Source organism: Canis lupus, chromosome 8 (genome assembly GCF_011100685.1).
Source record: "Canis lupus familiaris isolate Mischka breed German Shepherd chromosome 8, alternate assembly UU_Cfam_GSD_1.0, whole genome shotgun sequence".
Taxonomy (NCBI): Eukaryota; Metazoa; Chordata; class Mammalia; order Carnivora; family Canidae; genus Canis; species Canis lupus.
In genome coordinates, this window is record NC_049229.1 from 50,924,739 (window position 1) to 50,949,495 (window position 24,757).

At 48.1% G+C, this 24,757-nt stretch overlaps 1 protein-coding gene across 15 annotated transcripts in view; it reads left to right on the forward strand.

Moving 5' to 3' along the window:
* The window catches only part of ADCK1 (aarF domain containing kinase 1), a 147,708-nt gene that overhangs the window by 94,715 nt on the left and 28,236 nt on the right, over positions 1-24,757 (forward strand). For all 15 annotated transcript variants that reach the window (XR_005363599.1, XR_005363600.1, XR_005363601.1 and 12 more), the window contains 2 exons: positions 12,534-12,692; positions 23,288-23,446. Coding sequence is in view for 10 of the 15 variants with exons in the window: in XM_038545425.1 (XP_038401353.1) it covers positions 12,534-12,692; positions 23,288-23,446 (318 nt within the window). In the remaining 5 variants the exon portion in view is untranslated. The remainder of the gene's footprint in view (positions 1-12,533; positions 12,693-23,287; positions 23,447-24,757) is intronic.

Sequence of the window (24,757 nt, forward strand, 5' to 3'; positions counted from 1 at the left end):
TGTGTGTGTGTGTAGGGGGAGGCTGGTATGGGCGAGGACACCGGCATGAGAGTGCAGGATGGAGAGTAGGAGTTCCAGGATCACAGAATTAGGAAGGCCATCCAGGACTAAGTACTCCAACACCCTCCTTTGCCAAGTGAGGAGTTTAGACCCAGAGAAAATGAAGCAACGTCCCTAAGGTCACAGGGCTGGTTAGTGGAGGCAGTGGGATGGGAACTCTAGTTCCGTCACTCAGAGGGCAGAACTCTTTGCCTAGAAGTACAAATGGGGCCGGAGAGTCAGAGGAAGGCAATGTGTAACTGCGCTAGCTGAGTTACTGACTCTCCCACAACTCTGACATCTGAGGAGCTTACATTTTAGGTACAGGATGAGCTAGAGACAGCTCAGTGAGAGGTCAAGATGAGTTGAGTCAGCTGAGATTTGAGCTGCAGCTTTCAGGTGTTCTTGGAATCCATCGATAGGGTCACAGAGAGGGGTGAATTGGGGAAGGCAGTGAATTCTGGAGAATGCAGAACCTGAGCAGGACTTGAGTGCTGTCAAAGGAAGCCAAACACAAAGGTCTGGAGAAAGCATCTTGAGTGGGTGGAGAAGCCTGAGCTGAGGATGTCGTCTCTAGTGGGTGTCACCTTGGGCGAGGGTGGGGTGCCTGAACCTGGAGAGAGACTGGAGGGGCCCGTGTGGCCAGGGCCTGGGGCTGGAGACATGGGGCCTTGGGCCGGGTGGGGGCAGGTGCTCAGCTCAGACCACTTGGTTGTCCCACAGGTGTGTGTTTGGGCCCTCCACGGCCTTTCTCCTTGTTGGATGCCATGAATCACTTGTTTATTTATTGGCTCAGCTGATGTTTGTGGGACTTCTGTTGTGTGGGTGTCAGGGATTATGTAGCTGAACAGGCTGCCTCCATGGTGCTTATGATCTAGTTGTAGGGGAATGACATGTTAAATGACCAGAAAAATAAAAATTTAATGACATTCATGATAAATGCCACAAGGGAAAAGTATAGGGTACTCTAAGTTTGGGAGGCCAAGGATGGGGGGTCTTTCCAAGGACTGAATGGTGATTAAGGGGATGGTTCGGGGAAGGAGCGCAGGACAGAGAGAACAGAGAATGCAGAGGCCTTGGGATGAAAAGGAGCATGGATCCATCTGGGGACAGAAAAGGGATGGTGGTGATGGGGCAGAGAGATGCTGGAAGACACAGGTCGAGACATGTATCAGGCATGTTTGGGAGCCCTGGGGTCACTGACCCCAGGGAGCCCAGAGCCAGTGACAGACTCTATAGAGAGTGACACAGTCCTCAGTGACCTGCAGGGGGGACCAGGGGTGGAAGTGAGGACGGTTACAAGGCACTTGTGGTAATCTGGACAAGAGTGATGGTGGCTTGGAAGAGGGGTGGGTGGACATATTTTGGAGACAAAATCAACAGAACTCAAGGAAGAATTAAATGGGGGTTGAGAGGGAGGGAAGGGCACACTGGGCTCCCAGGGCTGGGACATGAACAGTGGGGGCCACCTGAGAACAGACATGGTGCTAGGGGTGGGTACTGCTGGGGCAATGTTAGCGGGTCACCTTGCTGGCAGTTTGGGGAATGACTTTTCTGTGGGGCTGGGCTTTGCACAGTGGCTCCCTTCCTCCTTAGGGTTGGTGGTCAGAGAGTTGGTGGAGAGTCCACGTGGGACTGAGCAATTTGGGGTTTAGCACTGAGAGGCTGGGTCCAGCATTGGGTTCCTGGTTTCCAGACATTAAAAAAGTCATCAGCACCCTGACCTAATGAGAGCTCAGAGAGAGAGAGAGAGAGAGAGAGAGAGAGAGAGAGAGAGAGAGAGAGAGAGAGAGAGAGAGGAGAGGAGAGGAGAGAGAGAAGCTGGGTCCATAGGAGAGGCTGTTACTTGCACAGCTGGAGCAGCTCCTGCAAAACACCATCACAGGAGGAAGTTTCCCCTAGGCCCCTGCCACTCTTCCATCTTTGGTGTATGAGCTGATAACTGGTGGTTTTATGTGAGGTAGAAAAGGAAACAGAGCTTTTTGTGAAGAGACTGGTTTAAGGGTTTCACCTGGGGCCTGGGAAGGAATACCATGTACAAGGCAGCCAGGAGAGCAGAGGACCCCTTGCCCTGGAAGGAGGAAGAAGGACTGGTTATAGGTGTCATCACCTGTCACAGAAGCAGAGCTGTGATGTGCCCTCCTGGCACCACGACCCATGTTCCCACACTGCCAGTGCAGCTCCTTTCCAACCCTCTAGCCTCAACATTGCCCTGGGAAATGCAGCAAAAGAATAAAAATGACTATACAGCGACTGGGACACTAATGCTTTGCATCAGAGGTCAGCAAACTTCTTGGTAGAGGCCTGGGTTAGGGTCCCAGCAGTGCTGTGACAAATGAATGCAAATTTAGTGGCTTAAAACAAGACACAATTATTATCTTCCCATTCTGTGGGTCATAAAATGTAAAATTCAAGGGTTGGCTGGGCTGTGTTCCTTCCAGAGATTCTTGGGGAGAACCTCTTGCCTTGTCTACCTTCTAGAGGCTGTCTGCATTCCTCGGCTGGTGGCCCCTTCCTCCATCGTCACAGCCAGCCATGTGGCATCTTTCAACCTCTCTCTCTCATTCTTTCACCTCTTCTCCCTTTGTCATATCTCCCTCTCCAACTCTGACCCTCCTGCCTCCCTTTTATAAGGACCCTGGGATTATCTTGGGCCCACATAGTATCCAGGATGCTCTCCCCATCTGAGGAGCTTTCACTTAATCACACCTTTGGGGATTGGGACATGGACATCTTTGGGGGGCCCTTTCTCTGCTCACCATCAGGCCAGCTAGTAAATATTTTAGGTTTCGCAGGCCATTCAGTCTCTGCCTCTGCTGTGGCAGTGTGGGAGCAGCCACAGACAACGTGTAATGAATGGGCATGCTGTGTCCCAATAAAAGTTCATTCAGAGACACTGAAATCTAATTTCATATAGTTTTCATATATCAGAAAATACTATTCTTTTTCTTTTCCCAGACATTTAAAAAATGTGGAAAAGCATTCTTAGCTGATGGGCTGTACAAAAACAGGCATCGGCCTGGATTGGCTTGCTGCCCCCTACTCTAGACATGTAATATCCTTTAATACTTAGAACCCCTTGCAAAATGAGTGTTGTTATTATCACTCCCATTCTGCAGAATGGTAATGGACCTAAGCACTTTGCCCAAGGCCACACGGCTAGATGTTGGCAGGTAGGGATGCTGACACCAGAGCTGATGTTTTTTACCCTCCCTTCGTTTTGCTGGAGTCAGCCAGGCATGCATGTAATGTCCCCAGATGTGGACTTTCTCTTCCCAGTAGATCTTGAAGGTCTGGGTTTGCCCCCTTAAAAATCCCAGGGTACTGCTGCTCTCACATGCAAAGCGAATCTGGAAAACTTCTTACTGGGTAGAACAGACTCAGGTGTTCTAGAAAGGTCGTAAGGGCTTTGGTACCTGAGCTCTCTTATTTGGGGCTCTGAGGCATGGGAACGTAGCTTAGGCTTATTTGCCATATGGCATTTTGCCACCTTCCAAATGCGAGGGAAGTCTGTCCTGACAGCAAATGTTGCCACCATAAGCAAGGATGCCTATGCCTTATTTCCTTTCTTCTTTATTTTTGGGTGTAGGAACATCTGAAGGTTGTTGGAAAGAGGCCTTTGGAGTTTTGTAGTTTTATGAGGGTGAGCCCATTAGGTTTTAAAAGTCCTGGGCCTTGCCAGAAATGAGTGTGTGCCGCTGTGGCCAGGCTCCCCACTCCCCACCACCCACCCCTGTGAGCTGTGGATGAGGACTCCTCCCCCACCCCGGGGGTCGACCTCGGGGGGCCCAAGTCAGCCTGGATTCCAGGTTGGGAGTTGTTGGCCGTCTTCTTTCTGGCCCTCATGTTGCTGGGTCTTTCTCCTCTTATGTATGGTTCACACAAGCCCTTCCCTCTGCCTAGATTCCTTCCTTCATCTAGTTAACTAGCAACTCATTCTTCAGATCTCAGTTCTTTGTTACCTCCTCTGAGAAGCACTCCCTAACCATGTTAAATCCTCTGAACACGGGCTCTATGGTATCAGCTACCTCTCCCTTCCTAGCACTTACCAGAGTTGGCCATTTCCCTCTGAGTACTTGATTAATTCCTGTCTTACAACTGGACTTTAAGTTCCAGTAGTGACTTCAGAGGGTGGTAGCTGTTCCTGATTTGCACAGGACTGTCGAGTCCCTGGTGACTAGCACAGTGCCCTGCTTATATTGGTCACGTAAGCATTTGATGGATGAATAAATAAATAACCTTTAGCGAGTATGTTCCTCTCTATAAAGTGGGGGCAATTCTGTCTCCTCTGTCTAACCTCAAGAGAAGGTTGAGAGCACATAAGAGCACTTTGAGGGCAACAAACATTATGCAGCCATAGGAAAGTACCCTTGGTTGAGCATTTAGTCCTTGTCGAGCAAAGATATCCTGACATCCCTTATACCAAACCAAGCTCAAGTTCAAGCAAGAAGTACTAAGTCCTCACATGGGTAGGTTTCAGTAGAGGGGATAGAGCTGTCTGTCTGATTCTTGGGACTGAGCTCCTGCCCCCACCTGTCTCTCACTCTTGTGATGGGGTGTAAGCACTAGGCTCCCAGATACCCATGGCTCCAAGAATGGCTCGTTGTTTCTATACTGTGATCACCTTGTGGATACCTACCTGGTCTGGGCCCTGGATTGTAGGGGTCCTCGTTTCATACTGCATCTCATTCTGTACAATTTCTTCTATCCCAGAGATCTCTGTTGCAGGCAGAGACATAGACATGTCACCCTGTGAGGCTGTACAAGTTATTAAGATGGGGAACGTTGAAAGATTAGATTTATGACAGCCAACGGTGGATTATGAAGAATAATTTATCAAATGTCAGTGCCTGCAGCCTACAATTTACAGAAGGTTTGCTTAAGCTGAGGAGATCTGATTGGACTGCCCCCACCCCCACCTCTAATGAATGACAGATCTAATGGATGGCTTCCCAGGCTGGCCAACCACACTGGGTGTTTATCTGCTTTTTATTAATCATTATTATCACAACATTTCCATAGGTCCCTCCACCCGCAGCTCTCGAAGTGCCCAGCACCAGCGAGGCTCTCTCAGCTACCTTGAAGGAACAGTAGCCACCTCTGATGCCTTAGCTACCCTAGATCATCTGGAAGGCCCAACATCCCCTTATGACGAAGAGGATAGGGAAAATTGAACCTCATTCATTTATTAAGAAATACTTATTGAATACCAATTATATCAGGTGCCTTGGATACAATGTTGAGCAAAAATGGAAGAAGTCTATCATTTAGAAGGCAAGACAGAGTTTCAGCAAATATAAATCAAGGCAGAGTGCAACTGTGTTAATTGCTCCCCAGAAGGGCACCCTGAATTCTGAGGACATACACAGGGAGGCTTCCCTGAGGAGGTGATAGTTGAGCTGTGATTTGAAGGAGGAGATGGGGCAGGATCAGACTCTGGGTTGTTTTAAGGATTTTGGCTCTGAGAAGCTGGTGAAGGGGTTTAAACAGAGAGAAGTGATATGAGCAGCCTATGTTTAGAAAACTCACTTTAGCCACATGTGGAGGATAGATTGGAGGAGAAAGGAATGTGGTGGCTTTACTCACTGACTGAACAGAACTGACAGCCTAGAATTGCTGGCTCTTTGTTCATTGCTCTCTTTGTGACACCACTCTGTCCTCTTCACAGGGGTGTTAAATGGGGCACCCGGAGGTGCCTGGGTGGCTCAGTGATTGAGCATCTAGATGCCTTTGGCTCAGGTTGTGATCCTGGGGTCTTGGGATCGAGCCCTGAATTGGGCTCCCCACAGGGAGCCTGCTTCTCTGTCTGCCTATGTCTCTGTGTCTTTCATGAATAAATAAAATATTAAAAAAAAAGATAGGGCACCTGTTACTCCTGCTGTAATTATTGGGGCTCCTCTATAGGTTATAATCTAGATCCTTAATGAGTGTCGATTCACACGAAGACTCTACAAGGTAGGTATTAAATCCCATTTTACAGATGAGGAAACTGAGGTACAGACAGGCGCCCAAGCCAGTGTACCATGGAGCCAGAGTTTGAGCCTGGGCGATTTGACCCAAACCTTGCATTGGAATTACTTTGTTCTGTTGCCTCTCAGATCCCACCGTCCTGGCTAGCTGGTGGGCATTCTCATGGAACACACCCACGGCCTTGGGTGTGACTGCTCCTTGCTTCTTGCCTTTTGGTCAGCTGCTTGTCACATCCTGTGGGAGGAAGGAAGCTTGCTCTGAACTGTGATGCCGTTGGCAGAGCCAGGTGGACGATTATCTTATACCTGGAGGCTCTTAGCAAATTGGTGAGAGTTGAACCTGTGCCAGCCTCCTTGTGCAGGCTTAGACAGCAACACTGTCTTGTAATTTCTGGGGTTGACCCTTGTCAGGAGAGGCTTCGGGTTCTGCCGCCAGCCCTTCGTTCATTCTTCCCAGCTGGGCAGTAGCAATAGCTAATGGCTCTGCAGAACTGACGGTTTGATCTTCCAGAACCCCAGAAAGAACGCAGACTACATGGAAGACAGGGACTGTGTGTCCTCGAGCTATTTTTGTCATTATTATTCATATTATAATAAATTGCTCTGTGTGGGAAGCTGAGGGTGGGGGTATTCACACCTGGAGGCAGGGCAGCTTTTGAGTGGGGATGAGGAGACACTTGGATGCCTTGTCCTCACTCCCAGTGCACAGGGACTAGATAGTGATTTCAGAGGTCCCCTCTTAGCTTGCCAGAAAGTCCTGTTGGGTGTGGGTGAATTGTCACTGGGTGGAGGGCACTGTGTCCAGCAGGCCCTGCTAAAATGCATGTTTTCCAGAGGCTGTTGCCTTATTTTGCAGACTGGGGTCTCCTCATGGCCAGAGATAGTGTCTGTTTTGTTGCCCCACATACCTAGCATGGTTTCTGTCATGTGGCAGGCCTGCAGGTCAGTATTTGCTGATTGACTGACTTGAGCTGAGGAGTGGCAGCTTGGTTTTGTTTCCTGTATTAACTCTGGCCAGTTAGTAGTGGTGGCCCAGAGCACCGTGTGGAGAGATTCTGAGGCACCATCTGTGCCCAGCAGAAATGAATGCTGTGGTTGATTAGTGGTGTCTGGTGTAGGTATGCTTACGGTGTACTAGTTAGCTATTGCTGCCCAGCAAATGGCCCCCAAACAACAAACATTTGATATGCTACAGTTTCTGTCGGCCAAGAATTTGGGAGTGCCTTACTGGGTGGTTCTGGCTCAGTCTGTGTGAGGTGTTGCCTGGAGGCTGCAGTCATCCGAAGGCCTGATTGGGGAAGGAGAAGGAGAATTTGCTTCCAAGATGGTTCACTGTGGGCAGGAGGCCTTAGTTCCTTGGACTTCTCTCCATGGGCTTAGTTCCATGGCCTTAGTTCCTTGGACTTCTCTCCATGGGCTGCTTGAGTGTCCTCCTGACAGGGCAGCTTGCTGCCCCGGGAGGACACCATCTGGGAGAGGACAGGAAGGTGTTATAGCGACGTCTCAGAGGGCATGTGCTAACTTCCTCCATGTGCTGTGGGTCATTAATCTAGCTCATGCTCAGAGGTGGGCAGTAGACTGCACCTCTCAAAGGGAAGAGTATTTAAGTACCTGTGGACATATTTTAAAGCCACCACAAGGGGAATGAGAAGGCACATGCCACCTATTTGCTGTCAGTGTCAGGTGTTACTTAGAAGATGCAAGAGTGACCCTGAACTGGTGGGATGCAAACTGGGCATGTTTTGTAACCAGAAGGAGGAGTAGGCATTGCAGCAAAGTGGGATGTCAGCTGGCAGAGTGATGCTGAGATGGAGGGGTGCCTGGGGCAGGTCCCTAGGAAACGGTGCCAAGAGGAAGGGGCAGGTTTCACGCAGAAGCATATAGGAAGTGATGGTGGGTTTTCTGCTCAAGGCAAGCAGTCTGTGCTTTGTAGAGTCCTAGGTAGCTGGAGCTGTCTCGTCAGCTTCAGGCTGGGGTGGGGTAGGTTCATTCCAGCTACTCCATTAGCACAGGGACTTGTCCCTCTCCTCATCAGACTATAGTGGATGGCTGCTGACACCCAGCCAGGCATGGGCAGAAGGGGCATTTCTCAATCTCGAGAGCCAGATGTTGTTTGCTGCTGGTGCCATGGTAACCTGCTCCAGGTGCCCTGGGCTGTCTTCCCATCTCCTAAGTGGGAACTGCCTGGCCTTGGCAGCTAGGCCTGGACTTGCCTGCTTTGAGACAAGCTTCTGTCTTCATCTGGACCCAGCCAGTTCTGGGTTTGTTAGATTTGTTAGGCATTATCTTACATCAGTGTAGTTTGATGTCATAAATCCAGAAGAGGTCTGATGTGCATGACTATGGGGACAACAGGATGGAATATTTGAAACTGGGCCATCTTGGAAAATCCAGGACATTGCCCTTCCTGAGGCTGGTGAGGGGCCTGAAGCTGGCTGGCAGAGAGACATAAGCAATGCTCCCGACAGGAGTCCTATTATGGCTTTTATAGACGATCCTGACTTCCTGTTACCTTATTTGGGTAAAATGAGGACCCTGGCCAGTGCTTGGCTGCTCAGTGGTGTGGCATTTTGGAAACATTGCCCAGGAAACTGGCTTCATAGATCTAACTTTCTGGAGAGTCTCGCTCTCTGCCCTGTACCTGGGTCTAAAGTCACATGGCCTTGGTTTCCTGGACCCCAGCTGATGCCAGTCTGCTGAAGTCTTAACCTGAGCCGATGGGGGGTGACACATTTCTTCTTGCTCCTCTCATGTTTTCTGCTCATAAAAAAACAAACACCGCCTCCTGCTTTCTCTTGCTCTCTCACACACATACACGTTAAAAAAAAAAACAGATCATATAAAGCTAGAGAAACTTTTTTTGCTGATTATTTTTCCTTTTCTAGACAGGGATATTGATATATTTGAATCATGGGCCGACAGTAATTAAAAAGCACATAACTAGTCATTTTAAAATGCAGTTGTTTTACTTAATTGATTTTGCCACCAGACCCGGAGGAAAAAAAGAGGAACAGGGGAAAGACACGCTTAGAAAGGGAGACAGGTTTCTGCGAGTGACTGGAGGCAGCTAAGGGCCCTGCTTGAGTCTAATTGCTGGCCATGTTGCAGTTGGTTTCTGTTAATGGTTTTCTGCTCACAGGGCTGGGGGCCGGGGCCTGACGGGAGGGGTGGCGTTGGTGTCAGCTGCACGGGGGGTATAATTCTGCTTTCGGGACAGAGTCTATTTTTCCTTACTATCTATCAGCATAAAGTACTTCTACTGAGCACTTTGAATCAAGGTTCCATTTAGAGATACTTTATTCATATTTAATTACAGGCTGTAGCACCAATCTTTAATTACCTTTTTTTATAAGCCAGCTAGGAACATTCACTAGCAATCAATTATTGTGTGTGTGTGTGTGTGTGTGTGTGTGTGTAAGCAAGCACAGGAGGGTGTGGGTGTGTGCCTTGCTTCCTGATAGAAAGGAAAGGATGGCAGCAGGGGCCCTGGGAGGTAGTAGGTAGGCAGGGGTGGAGTGGCATCTGCCCAACAGGTTCCTTGTATGGAGTGAGTGGTGCATTTCTCATGTCTGTCTTTGCTTCCACTGGTCAAACTGGGGGTGTTGGTGAGGGCAGGTCCTCAGAGCTGGGCCGCATTCAAGGTGCCCAGTTGGTACCTGGGCTTGAGTGGTATCTTAAGCTCCAGACTCCCTGCCTCCCCTGGTAGAGGCAGGGAATTGTGGGAGGCCTCCTTCCCATTCCCCGGGGATATGGTAGACCAGGCTTCCTCTTACCCGGGAGATTGGGAGATGCTTGCCTCAGCCCTTTCCTTCCTTCACCTCTCCCTGGAGTGCTCCTGGCAGCTATTCTTGCCACACAGTCCTAGTGATGCCATGTCACTCTTCAGTTGCAATGACTCTGCAACGTCCCTGCAATGACACTGGTTTGAAGCCTGGGTGTCCTTTGAGAATAAGCCAGTGTTCCCAGGGAGCCAGGTGGAGGCTTGGGGTGGGGAGTGGGGTCAGATGACCCCCAAGTCCTTTTGCAGTGGGGACATGGGGCCATTCCAGCTGCCTGGGACATGAGGGTCTGAGTTCACAGATCTGCTCCAGAAAACATTCTCCTTGGTGCTCCTTCAGGAACAACCAGAGGGTTTCTAAAGGCAGTTGTTGTTGATTTCATTATGTAATGGCTGAGAATGTTGCTGAAGTTCTACCTCCCTTCTATTCCTGGATCCCTGTCCCAGCAAGAGGGCACTGGGGGGAGGGGGAGGGGAGGGAAAGGAACTCACACTTACTAAGCCTCTTGGGGATGTTGGGTACCCTGCCCATGTTTCTTTTGTCTAACCCAGATGGGTCTGAGCACTATCAGTCAGAGCCCCTTTAGCCCTGTGTGACAAAACAACTCAAACTGACTTAAGCAAAAACAAGAAATTATAGGGTGGGTATTCAGGCATGGTTAGATCAAAGAGCCCAATCATGGTGACCAGGATTCATTCTCTCTATCTCTTGACTCTGCTTTCCTCTTTTTTGCCACTGTGTGACTCCTGGTAGCCCCCGGCTTCAAGTTCAACTTTCACTTTCAGGTTCAGCAAAGAGAAAGAATCTCTTCTCCTACAGTTCAAACAAAAGTAAAACAGTTGAGTCTGACTGGATCAGTTGGGTCACATGTCCATCTCTGAAGCAGTCAGCGTGACCCAGGGTATTCAGGATTCCGATTGGCCACGCTGGGGTCTCACACCTACGTGGGGTAGCAGGTGGAGTGCATGTAGGTAAATCCCCCACAGCACATGTGCTTTTACATTTGAGGCCTTTGGACTAGTAGGAGTGTGGGAGCAGGAAGGTCCAGCCTTTTGAAAAGGAAGAAAGTTGATTTAGTGCCTCTCCAAGTGAAAGGATTCAGCCTTTCAACAAATACGTGTTTGCCACTAGCTATTTCACATGCTGTTCTAAGCACAGGGAATTCAGCAGCTAACAAGACAAACAAAAATCCCTGCCCACTTGAAGCTGATGTTCTAATGGGGTCTACAGGGTTGGTGGTTCTTTCATTCTCCCAAGCCAAGCCCAAGTCCAGAATAAGGGGTTTTTATATGGAGAGACCCAGGTGATTGACATGTGGAGAATCTGGCCCTCAGGGGACCTCGAAGTCAGGAGGGAGGGGAATCCACAAGTATGTGGTTGGGGAAGGAGGTGGGGAAGTAAGCACTGGGAGGGCAGAAATAAAAACCCAGTGAAGAAGAAGGGGGACAAGGAAGCCAATCTGTACCCATCTTTCATGACAGAGAAGTGGGCCCCTCCCATGTTGCCTGGACCTTTGGCCTCTGAAGGATGTTGATAAATGGGATGGAGTTTAGTGAAAGCTACAAAAATGATGACAGGGCTGGAGGGAGTGATTTATGAGGGAGATTAGCAAGGTGCTGGTGCTGCCTAGCAAGCAGAGGGGTGGGCTGGTGGCCGAAGGTCATCTGACTGCTGACGTTCAAGGAGAGGAGGGGGCCAAGAGGCAGGACAGAATGCCTGCTGCAGAAGAGGGTGCCGGGGGAGGCAGGGGCGAGGACTGAAGGCCTCAGCATGAGGGGGACATGAGGAGGGCGGCCATGGGACTAATCATGCATGTACATATTTGTGTGTGTGTGTGTGTGTGTGTGTGTGTGTGTGTGTGAATGGACCTTCTAGGATTGGGAGGCTATATGGGGACTTCAAGAAATGGAGGGGGTGAGAATTTTAGCCTTGGATATTTTTGTAAAAAGGCTTTTGGGGGTCTCCTTCCCATCTGTAGAATATTCATATCTGGACCATGTGGGTGTGGACACTCAAGTCAGAAAGACTTTTCTTCCTTCAGGAAGATTTGGTGTGGCATTTCTAAGAGGGAAGGAAGGAAGAAGGGAAGAGAAGACAGAGAGTAAGGAGCACATATTCCATTTCGTAGAGAAAGGGCAAGGGATCTGCCCTAGACTCCCTTTGGGTGACATTGCAGGTGGGGATTAAAAGTGAGGCAGGGGCATGCAGCCCAAGTGGCCAGGCCGAGGGTGGGCTTGGGGACCCATGTTGAGCCTGCTGCTCAGGCAGGAACAAGAGGTGGCTGTTGGGTTTGGAGCCACCAGCCTAGGGTCCCTTGAGCTCTCCTGTGTTGGTGGATTTGAGTATCTGATCTCTGTATTGGGCTGCCTGGGGCTCAGGTTCTGTTAACTCTTGATTTTATGTATATTTGTAACAGCCTCAGGGGTGCAATGGTACATAATTAAACGAGCAGATGGTATTCAGTTCTGAACACTCTAGACAGCACTTCTTTGGCCTTGAATGGAGGTGCTCAGGGTGCCCATGCATGTGTATGAAGGCGTACCCTCCATGTGTGTTTTCTCTCTCACTCCCTCTGTATGCTGCTGTGGATCTCCATGGCAGCAAAGAGCCCAGGCAAGGCACTGGGTTGGCATACAACTGGTAGAGCAGAAAATCTATCGGGAGACATCAGGCGGTACTGGCCCCATATCCCCTCTCACCGAACTGAGTCATCTTAATTGCTTCATCTTTTCTCCACTCTTGACAGATTCATGATTTGTTCGTGAGCTTTGATGACACCCCTCTGGGGGCCGCCTCCCTGGCCCAGGTTCACAAGGCGGTGCTACATGATGGGCGGACAGTGGCCGTGAAGGTCCAGCACCCAAAGGTGCAGGCTCAGAGCTCGAAGGACATTCTCCTGATGGAGGTGAGGGACTTCCTCTTTCGTCTTCATTCTATATTTCTCTGGAAACTAGGTGGCTCCAGTGACACTGGTTCAAGGCAGCTGAGTGGAATGTGACCCTTTGAGCAGCAGGATGGGAGGGGAAAGCTTGAGACCATGACAGAGGAAGCGTCAGGACAGTGCTGTGACCAGGGGACCTATAGCTGGGTTGGTCAGTTGTTCTCGATGTGTTCCTAGGAACTGTCTGGGGATGGTCTCAGAACATGATGGACAGCTGCTGGGCCAAGGAGACCTCAGGTGGATGTTGAAGAAATGAGATGAACCAAAGAGGGTAGAAAAATTACATCTTAATTTGTTAAATTATAACAAAAGGCAGCCATGTGGTCAACCAAGGGATGTAAAAATGACAGGAAGCTCACATAGAAATATTTACACAGATTGCATGTTTGCTTATCTCCTGTTTTGAGTGAACAAGCTTGTCTACCTAAAATGTTCCTGGGAAAAGACCTGGTGGAGACTGTGTCTATGGACTTTTCTAGCTCTGTCCTCAGAGCAAGGGAGGGTGAGCTGGGCCCTGGCTGGGTAGTACCCATCACCTGGCCCAGGAGGTCAGGCATTTCACCTGCCAGTGTGTCTCTCCCCTTCTCTGCAGGCTCCCTTCCCCTGTTCTCTTTCCTTATTCTGGACTGATAGTTTGTTTCCTCAGCTCACCCTGACTAAGCTTTGCATACACATGGAAGGTATCTTTTGCACTAGGTGCTAGGTGGGTCCCAGGAACGCAGGAGTGAGAAAACTCCATCTTCATCACTGGGGGAGTTCCCTGTTTAGTGGAGGGGCAGGTCTGGACACAAACATCCACAGTGTGGGGCTGTGAGTTCTGCCCAAAGTGCTGTTTTGGGTATGGTGCCCTCAGCACTGTGCTTAGTATGTTGGAGGTGGCCAGGGCTGGGGACGGGGCTTCACTGAGGAGCTGGTAAGACAGCCGGGCTGGGGAGGAATAGCCCAGCCTGTGCAAATGCCCGAGGCTTAGAGGAAGAGTGGGCTTGGAGAAAAACGAGCTGGTTCAGGTGGTATGGCTGGGAACGGTTGGAGATGGGGCTGGGAAGATAGACAGGATATCGTGGAGGGCCTGATCTTGCAGGCTAGGGCATAGAAAGGTATACACAGCAAATATGGATCTACTGTGGAACTGAGGGGATCTGATTCTTTCCTGTAGTCAGTGGGGAACCATTTAAGAATTTTAAATCCGAGAATGTCATGATCAGATGTACATTAGAAACAAAAGTCTGTTGGCAGTCTAGAGGTTGAACTGGAAGACAGAAAGACTGTAGCCAGGGAGCCTAATGGAGGGGCTGCCACACTGGTCTGAGCCAAAAATAATGATGTGCTACCAAGGCAGTGTAGTGGGAGTGAAGGGGAGGGGTGGGCTCGAGGGACAGGGTCATAGGACTTTGTGACCAGCTTTACATGGGGGTGGGGGCAAATAACGGTATGAGTGAATGGGAGGGGAATAAAACAAATTGTGTGTTTCTCACTTAAATGATTAAGATTGGGTGCCATTAACCAGTGTATCAGTCAGGGTCCAGTTGGGAAGAAAAAAAAAATGCTGTAGATATTTCCAGCAGAGGGAACTTAAAACAGAAAATGAGGCTTCCAGGGGGATGGAATAGCAGAGAAACCACAGGGGATGGTGAGGCAGTTACCAACTGTAGGAAGCTGTTGCCACTTTCAAGGTGGAGGGACAAGGAAAAGAGCTGGTTCTCAGGAAAAGGGCCTGGGAGCTGAGGTCACCCTCCAGAGCTGGCCCATGGTGGGCTGGTCCTTTGGGAGGTGGATCATAGCCATCACCTGGGAGGTGGAGCCCTAGATGCTGTTTGAAGCAGCAGAATTCTACCTCCTTCTGTCCCCAGAATTCCACTAGTATTGCCTGTTGGCCAACCCTAGATGGGAAATGCAGTTTCTCATGAAAGCAGTGGGGTTAGGATGATCTCAGAGCTGGGCGGAATGGGTGGTGGAGCTACCACGAGAATGAAGATACTGCAGTCAGGAGTTCTGGATTGGGATTGCTCTGCTGGTCTGCATTTAGCCCGGAAATACAGATACAGGATTTACCAGCAAGGAGATTCACAGCAGGTAGGTGAATCCGGCAGAGTAATTGAGGTCACTTAGGAGGGTGGAGCAAAGAGAAAAGAAGACAAGGGGAGAGCTGTGAGGACTACTGTCATCAGGGGAGTATGCCCAGGAAGTTAACCTCTCAGAGGAATGGAGAAGGCACAGCCGGAGAGATTGGAGGAGAACCAGGACTGGGCAGTGCTGCTACATCCCGGGGAAACAATTTCAAGAAGAGAAATAGAAAATGTAGCAGCATAAAATAACAGTTGTGTGTTTTGCTCATGAATCTGCAGTCCTGGCAGGGCTTGGTAGAGAGACTCACCTATTTCATGTGGTGCCAGCTGGCTGGTCTGCCTGAACTGGAGGATCTCTCTCTAGGTGGCTCACTCACATGGCTGGTGGCTCCGCTGGGGCTGTGGACAGGGCCGTGGGTCCTTCCAGGTAGGCCTCTCCACAGCTGCTTGGGCTTCCTCACAGCATGGTGGCTGGGTCCAAAGAGTGAGTGTCCCATGAGAATAAGGCTTAGAGCACATGAGCATTTTATGACCTAGCCTTGCCAGGCATAGAGCACTACTTCTTCTTTACTCTGTTAGTAAGAACAAGAGTCACAAAGGCTCCCTTAGTTTAAAGGATGGGTGGATACTCTACTTCTTGATGGGGGCGTGACCAGGTTCTAGAAGAGCATCAGAATGGGAGATACTGTTGCACCCATTTTGGAAAATACAGAGCCGGAATTACTCAGTGTTGTCAAATGAAAGATAAAATTAGTAAAGCTCTGGAACCTCTTGGATTTGGTGATTGAGAGTCCTTGGGGTGAGCAAGCAGAATGGAGTGAGGGGGTGGGAGAAAATTGAAGCTACAGGGGGTGGAGATGGTTGACATAGATTACTTTTCTCAGGTGTGGCCGTGACAGTGGGGAAGGTCATATAGTGCTTAGACCAAAGTGCACAAGATTAGAGGTGGGGACTGGAGCAGGCTGTCGCTGATGGGGAGGGTGGCCATTAAACGGGGGAGGGGTGCGGCTGGAGATCCAGTAGAAAGAAGTAACTGACAGATGTGGTCCTAGGGGAGACTCCAGGGATTGGGCTTGAAGGACACAGGTGGAAGCAGTAGCCTCGGTCAGCCTGTGTTCGGAGCCTGGAGGAAGGTGGTGAAGCTGCACACAGACGAGTGTGTGGGGCAGGGCGGGGATGGTGGAAGGAAGGTGGGCAGCTGAGTCGTACCAGCCTGATAGCCCTATTTTTTTCACTGCAGTAGGAGGTAAGACCATCTGCTAAGAATGAGGGGGTAGGAGGTGGCATTGGAGGCCTGGGGTGGGGGTGAAGGTTTAGAATGTGTGATGGAAAAGGGAGCTGACCAGGGCTTGGAAGCAGGGTTCCTGAGTGACACCGGGCCTCTCTGGAAACCAGAGTTTTCTGGAGCACCTGCCAGTGGCTACACAACAGCCATAGCTGGGAGTGAACTAGGAGTCTCAGAGCATGCCTGGGTGTCCCGAGACCCAGCAGCCACTCCTGTGTCAGGCAGGAACCTGCCTCTGCCCAGAGGTGCCATCGAGACCCACTTGGGCTGGGAGGACAGCTGTGACACTGTTTCTCTGCTCAGAGCCTCATTCCCTAAGTAATGGTGGCCATGAGGTCAATAGCAATAATAGTGCTAATAAAGGTTTGGCATGTCCCTCCTGGAGATAAACATCAGATGGTCTCCTTGGGAAGTATGGCCCGGCAGCTGTGTGCGGAGTACAGAGTGGCCCATGCACAGTAGCCGAGGCTGGGTGCCCAAGGCCAATTGGAGACCCGGACTCACAGCCTTCAGAAGAGAAGTGGGACACAAGGCCCGAGGTCCCCACCTCTGTGCTCCATCAGCATGAACAGCAGGACCGATGATGGTGCTGCCTTCTCACCAGGCTTGGTCTCCAGTGGAAAACATCCTGCCCAGCTCACCCTTCTGTGTAAATTAAGAACCTGACTGGAAATCTCATTTCATTTTTATATTTGAAAGGAGTCTTGCAATTTTGTTCCTGAGTCCTGACTTGGAATAGTATCTTGGGTTTAGGAATGAAAACCCCAGAGAGGTTCTGTTAGCAGGAGAAGAGTGACTTCTAGGGGGCGAGAGGGCCATATTTGCCACCAGAAACTTGGAGACATGGTGAGGAAAAGCGTGGCTTTCTGGAAGTTCCTTTTATGATCACTCCAGGTACTTTGTGTCCTTGTGCCTCCCTCCCACTGCCCACTGCTGTCCCTCTCTCTTCTCCAACTCTGTGACTCCCAGCACAGTCTTTGAGGAAGAGAACCCTACTAGGGTAATTCATACTAAAGAGAGAGTGACTAATAGACATAATGAATATTTGCAGTTAGAGAGGTGAGCTGCTAAATCCAAATACATATCTGCTATAAAGGAAGGTCTGGAAGTGAGGCTTTTGAGAGTGAGGAGGTTGGGGACTGATACTATTTATAGTAGTGAAGATGCTTTAGGCAGCAGGTACCGGAAAAATCCAACTGAATGTGGTGTAAATAATAGTAACTGTATTATGTCACATTTCAAGACACCTAGCAGTAGTGTTGACTGTTCCAAAGTTGACTGATCCAGCACTTCACTTTTAAGTTTTATGGTTTTTAAGGACCAGGTTCCTTTTGTCTTCTACTCTGGCTTGTCTTAGGGTAATGCTCCTCATGGTCCCCAAACAGCTGCAGCAATTCCAGCTATTACAAGTAGATGATATCCAGTGCCAAAGAGGACCTGTTTCTTCCCTCATATTCCTTAGCAAAAAGGAGCCCCTCAATAGAATTTCCTTCATTTCTCATGGGCCACAAGTAGGCCACATGCCTGAGTCTAAATTAGTCTTGGCAAGAGATATGAATGAGACCGATTGTGATTCACCTTCTCAGGCTAAGGCCCGCCTTCCTTGAAGGACATGAAAGATGCACAAAACTGGGGTTCTGTTAGCCAGGATGGTGAGGAAAATGGCTTTTGGGTTGGCACCTAATAGCACATGCCGCCATAGGGTTTTGTGTCTCCTGCGAACCTGGCACTCTTCTTGGGGAAGGGGGCAGTCTCTTGGATAGACTGTGCAATGGTGGCAGGATGGTGGAAGCCGACTCTCAGTAAATGGTGTTTGATGAACCTGATGGTGTTGGTGACTTTGCACAAAAGAGAAAGGCACAGGCAAGGGTGTTTTTCAGCTTTGTCATTATCACCTGATATTGTCCCTTTAATAGTTGGGGCAACTCTACTTCTAGATGCACGGCCAGTGACTCTTATTGATTTGAGTGGCTGTCCAGAGCCAGACTAATTGGGCCCAGAGATTGGAACAATGATTCAGCAGGAAGGGGTGAACTGACAAGGCAGTCTGTTCGTCTGCTGGCGGGCTGGCTTTGCAGCAGTTCTTGCCTACAATAGCAGGGCGTTCAGCGGGCTGGATCTCACTGCCGTTCTGTTAGAGAGCACGGTAGGACTCAGAGGACCCATAAGCTGGTGGTGAAACCATAATCCCCAGGTCCCAATAGTATCACCCCAAATCACTCCCTGTTATCTCTTGAGCTTCCGGAATTGATGATGAATACCCCCTTGCTCTGTGACTCCTTGAAGAACCTAACTCCTGCTCTTTGTGTGCCACCTGTCCCCAAGGTGCTCTCCCACACAGGGGAGGGACTCTGGTCTGAGCACCAGAATCTGATCCACATTTTGATATCATCTGGCCCATGCCAAGGGTCTCTAAAAATAAAGACCTGTGACGGTCAGGTCTTTGACTTTTTTTTTGAACAGCATTTTCAGTGCATGCTGCCTGTCATCTTGTTTCTTTTCTGAACGTGTTGATTGAACAGTGGGTGGCTAGGTACTGTTTGTGTTGGCACTGACTCCAACAGCTGATTTTATTTTCTAAAAGACATTAAAAAACCCCAGAGATGTAGACTATCCTGTGGAAACTTCTCTTCACCCTATAATTCTGTTTTGTAAAAAGTGTGCACTTTAATAACTTACCGGAACAAAGATAAACCCCATGAATGGCAAGCTATTTACATCACTCTGAATTGATTTTCGATCCTTGTCGAACATCCATTTTTACCAGTTCGGATCCGTGCAGGCGTTCTATTTAGCGTGCTCTTTTCCCATAGAGCGTTATTTCTTTTATAAGATATAATAACTTAATAACAGGCAGCCTTCTTTCAGTTGCAGTTTTAACAGTCCATAACAGCTCTTTTTGCACCTTATCTCACGCTTCCTATTGTATTATCCTGTATTGCATTGCATGAGTCAGGGCTGCGCAAAGAAAGGAGCGAGAAAACCCTGTGTCCGAGTCCTGCATTTGAAATGACAAGCTCTGTGACCTTGAGAAATGCTTTAACCTCCTGGAGCCAGTTTCTTTCTCTGTAAAATGGGCAAGAAGAGAATTAAATGAGAGCATGTCTGTAAAGTGCCTCATAGCACAGTACCTGGTATGGGGTAGGTAGTAAATAATGATCATTTCCTTTTTTTGGTTGTTATTATAAATAGCAATCACTAGTTTCCAAACTTTTATGTGACTTTCAATTTTTTTCAATATATTTCTGTGTGGCTCACGATTTTTCCTCCTGTGAGCCAATGGCCCTATAGGAAAAAAATTTCATTATCTACCTCGAAGGAAATGCTAATTGTTGAACATACCTTGATTGATTCATTTGAAAATCACATAGAAAATTCTCAGGCATTCCAAAACTGTGGTCACTGAAAATTCAGAGGTAATTCCCTTTCCCACTGAAACCTCAGAAACAGAAAAACCTAATTTATTTGAGTAACACACATGTGAACGTATAATCATCTCCGGAGGAGAGGACCAACCCTTTGAAATTTTCATTTATTCATCCATTTATTCACTCATTTATTCATGTGAATATTCAATAAACATCTGCTGAGTGTGGAGTGCATGCTAGGAACTGGTAGAAACATTGGCTGTTAGAAGAATTTTATGGAGAAGTTACATTTTGGGAGAAAAATCAAAAAGCCAAATTGATAACAACACCTGTTTTATTTTAGTTGACTGCAGCTGTTGTCAAAAAGGAAAAACTTAAATGAATCTACTTAGGGAAGGCTCTCAGAAAGGGAATTGGATGAAAACAGAAGGTGAAACGGTTTTGTTTTATTCTCCTCAGCCAGGAAAAGTCTCAAATGGTAGCAGCCCAAATGGTTTTAGATTTGGACCAGATGACTCCTAACCTGACCCATCTCCCCACTTGCCTAGAAGTTCAAGGGGTTGGTAACTCCCCTGAATTACATACAAAATTATGTGAGGTACGTTTTCTGGGTTCATAGCTGGCATTAAACTTTCAGATTGGTAGACTTCCTATAAAGGAAAGGGTGGTATTCTTTTATAAGGTGGTGAACCACTGACACCCATTCCAACAGAACCTCTCATTTTATATTAGCCAAGGGAGAGGCTCAGCCATTACCCACACAGTGCTTTATAAATCAGCTCTGTGAGTACTGTGAAGTTTTTTTGGGTATGAATTAGTTTATAGTTTACTAATTAGTTATTAGCAATTAATATTAATCAAATCTTTGCTTTTATGATTAATGACGTTAGGTATTAGTAATAACCAATGGTACTAGTAATGACTGATTATTTAATTGATTAGTAACAGATAAATCTGTAAAGTATCTTTCAGTGCTGTTTGGTATCAATGATAGTTTAAAATTTCACAAATAATGGTGACCATACATTAAATGATGAGGAATTATCATTTGGCTAGAAGCTTCATCCCCAGGTAGAGACCCACTAGGGTACATGTGGCTCCCTGTGTATGCCCACGCCTGGCCCTTGGGTAGTTACCTAGGAGGTAATCAGTAATTATTGATTGAACAAATGACTGAGCCTCACTGTGGTTCCTTCCCTTGTCCTTCCTGGGTGAGAACCTCTGGAATTGAGGCTGGAATAAAACATCCAAGAGGTTTCTTCCTGAACTCAGAACCCAGGGAGTAGAATTCAGGTGCTTCAGAGGTCGGCCTTGGCCCTAGCCCAGGCAAGTGCTTCTGTTTCCTGTGCAGCAGCTCTGCCTCCCCTTTGGTGGCAGCTGAGGGCCATCTGAGGTCACCGTGATGAGACATGATGCCTAGGGGGCTGCTGGTCCCCAGTGCCTGGGCCTGACACATGCTGTACAGGCCTTGCTGTCACCACTCCTCCCACCTAGCTTTGTGTGACTCAAACAGAAACAAAACATAAACTAAATCAATTATCATAAGGTCACAGGTCTAGCCCATGAAGGACTAGACAAGACTTAAAAGAAATTAGACTGCAGCCAAATGTAATTAAAAAGGGTTTTGATAGGAATTGAGTATAATAACCATGTGTGATGATTCCTTTAGAACGGCATCTGGTACCTCGTCTAAGAGGGGTTTAAAAACAAAGCCAAAAGTGCCTTGTAGTTAATGGTCTGCTTTAGGTCTCTTTCTTTTATATTGCACGTGCCTATCACAGTGCTGGGCATAATACAGGAAGTGCAAAAGGAAGCACAGGATGAAGTTCATAGCTGTGGCTCAGTGGGTCTTTCTGGGCAGACGGGATGGCATCTTCATCTGTTCAGGCTGCTATAACAAAATGCCATAGACTGGGTGGCTGAAATCACAAACATTTAGGGGCACCTAGGTGGCTCATTTGGTTAAGCATCTGACTCTTGATTCTGGCTCAGGTCATGATCTCAGGGTTCTGGGATCAATCCCTGAGTTGGGTGTGGAACGTGCTTAAGATTCTCTTGAGATGCCTGGGTGGCTCAGTGGTTGGGCGTCTGCCTTCAGCTCAGGGCATGATCCCGGAGTTCTGGGGTCGAGTCCAACATTGAGCTCCCCACAGGGAACCAGCTTCTCCCTCTGCCTGTGTCTCTGCCTCTCTCTGTATCTCTCATGAATAAATAAATAAAATCTTAAAAAAGAAAAGATTCTCTCTCTTCCTCTGCCCCTCTCCCTCTACTCACATGTACTCTCACACTCTTTCTCTCTCTTAAAACACACACACACACACAACACCAAAACACCCCAGATGTTTATTTTCTGTAGTTCTGGTGGCTGGCCAATTCAGCTCCCAGTGAGGACTTTCTTTCTGGCTTGAAGAAAGCCACCTTCTTTCTGTGCCCTACATGGAAGAGAGAACTCTGTCTCTTCCTCTTCTTACCAGGACACTAATCCCATGATAGGGGCCCCACCTTCATGGCCTCATTGAAACCTAATTACTACCCTAAGGCCCCTGTCTCCAAACAGCATCACCCCAGGGCTTAACGTTGAATTTAGGGGGGATACAAACAGTCCACAACAGAAAGGGTAGGGCTTTTGGTACCAGTAGGCCCATGGTTTTTAAATTCTTGCTCATTGCTATCTGTCATAACCAGGGGATGGAGATGGGCATTCTCGGAGAACTGGGACTATAATCCATATCAAGAATTTCTGGGAAGTTTGATCCACTTTGAACATTAAGAGGAGGGCTCATAGTAGAACAGGGAACAACACAGAAAGGGAGACTCCCTTTCTGTGTTTCTCTCAGGAAATGCATCTCCATGTTCCTGGCCTCACCCTTGTTACCTACTGCAGAGTCATCATCTACAAACTTCCTAGATACTCTCAAATCCAGAGCCCCAGTGCAGGGCAGCCTCAGAACTGAGCCCCAGCCCATGGTAGGGATCATGGCACACTCTGCAGATGTCACTGGGCTCCTATTCTCTGCTGAGGATGTTTAACTTCACATCATTAAGCTGATAAATGCCTTGTAAGTCCACTGAAATCCTGCTTTCCATCATTTCCTCACTCAGGAATCCACAATGTGGCCAAATTGCCAAAACACTGAGCTTTTTATCCCAGGGGTCACATCCCTTATCTCTTACTCCTCTTGTGTCATCCAACCTTGTTATCTTATTCCAATGTACTCTTTATCAAGAAATATTTTAGACATGCAAAAAGTTAGAAAATAACATTATAAATGCTCAAGTACCCACCACTCTGTCTAGGAAATAACAAAATGCTGTATGGTTGCAGCACCCTTCCTGACCTTTGTAAACAGGACCATGGGGGCCAAGTCCAGGAGCAGCAGAAGCAGAGACAGCAAGCAGTTCAGCAAGTGAACGAGAGCAAGGGTTTGGGGCCTGGGTGAGCTCAAGTGGAATTCTGGCTCTGTGCTTCTTGCTGGGCAAATTTGGGACAGTCCTATAATCTCTCAGAGCCTCAACTTCCTCATCTGTAAAATGGGGATAAGTGTATACCATGGACCTGCCGGAGTTGTGAAGATTGAGTGGAGTGAAAATGTAAGTGCCTAGCCGAGCGCTGGGTTTGCTGGGAGTGCTCGGCAGATGAGGGCTGTTACTGCCGGCACCCGTTGGGCTTTGATCATCTTGGCTTTGAGTTACAGGGACAGGCCCCAGGGGAGCAAGGAGGCCTTATTTCAGGGGAGGCCTGGGGAGTTATCAGTGTGCAGACCCGGGCAGGAGGGCAGAGAACCGAGCTCCCATGGTGGGTGTCATGGACTGACTGATGGGGTGCTTGGTGGATTTCAGGTGCTTGTCCTGGCTGTGAAGCAGCTGTTTCCAGAGTTTGAGTTTATGTGGCTGGTGGATGAAGCCAAGAAGAACCTGCCTTTGGAGCTGGATTTCCTCAATGAAGGGAGGAATTCTGAGAAAGTGGCCCAGATGCTCAAGCACTTTGACTTCTTAAAGGTAGGAGGGGCAGGGCAATGGGGGCATGGTAGTATGTTGAGAGTGCAAGGGAAGACTGATCCCCCCCCCAAACATCCTGCCCTTGTGGGACATAAGTTGGCACACCTCCTTCCTGAGTCTTCTTGCTGAGCCTGAATGATTTGTCCCTAGTGTTGCACATTAAAGCTCTTAAAGGGAATGCTACAGAGAAATACCAAATGTGGTTGTTGACCTGCCAGCCAAACAGATGTTTATTGAATGATCTGTAATTCTAAGACACCAAGTCCTACCCTAAGGGCCTGTAAGCTCTGATCTCTGCTGCTGTGAAGCACGAGATGAGGACATTGATGATGATGGTAGCTAATGCTACTGTGCTCTGGCACTGTTCCTAACACTGTATATTACCTCACTTAATATGCAGTCAGTTCTGTTAAAATGCAACATGTGAGTTCCATGGAGTACGAACTCCATAGTATGCAGATCCACACAACAGAAACCTCAGGGCTTAATGGGGAAAATAGGGCTAGGCTAACAACAGTTCCAAGAGACACATGGCAAGATGCTCATCATCACTAATCATTGTGCAACCATTATGCAAACCAAAACTACAATGAGATATCACCTCACACCTGTCTGAATGGCCAGAATAAAAAAGGCAAGAAGTAACAAGTGTTGGCGAGGATGTGGAGAAAAAGGAACCCTTATGCACATTTGGCGGGAATGTAAATTGGTGCAGCCACTATGGGAAACAGCATGGAAGTGCCTCAGAAAATTAAAGACAGAACTACCATATGATTCAGTAATTGCACTGCTAGGTATTTATTTACCCAAAGAAAAACCTCACTAATTTGAAAAGATAGAGGAAGCCCTGTGCTTATTGCAGCATTATTTACAATAGCCAAGATGTGGAGGCAACCCGAGTGTCCATCCACAGATGAATGGACAAAGAAGATGTGATATATACACAATGGAAAATTACTGAGCCATGAAAAAGAATGAGATGTTGCCATTTGCAACCGCATGGATGAACTAGAGCATGTAGTGCTAAGTGAAATAAGAGGGGAAGGCAAATTCCACGTGGTTTCACTCGTATGAGGAATTTAAGAAACAAAACAGATGAACAAACAAAAAAGACAAGCAAAAATATGAAGTTAAATACAAAGAAAAAACTGGTGGTTGCCAAAAGGGAGATGGAAGGAGGGATGAGCGAAAAAGATAAATGGGATTACGGGTACACTTACTGTGATGAACACTGAGTAATGTATAGAATTGTTGAATCATCCACCTGTAACTAATAGAACACTGTATGTTAATTATACTTCAGTAAAAAGT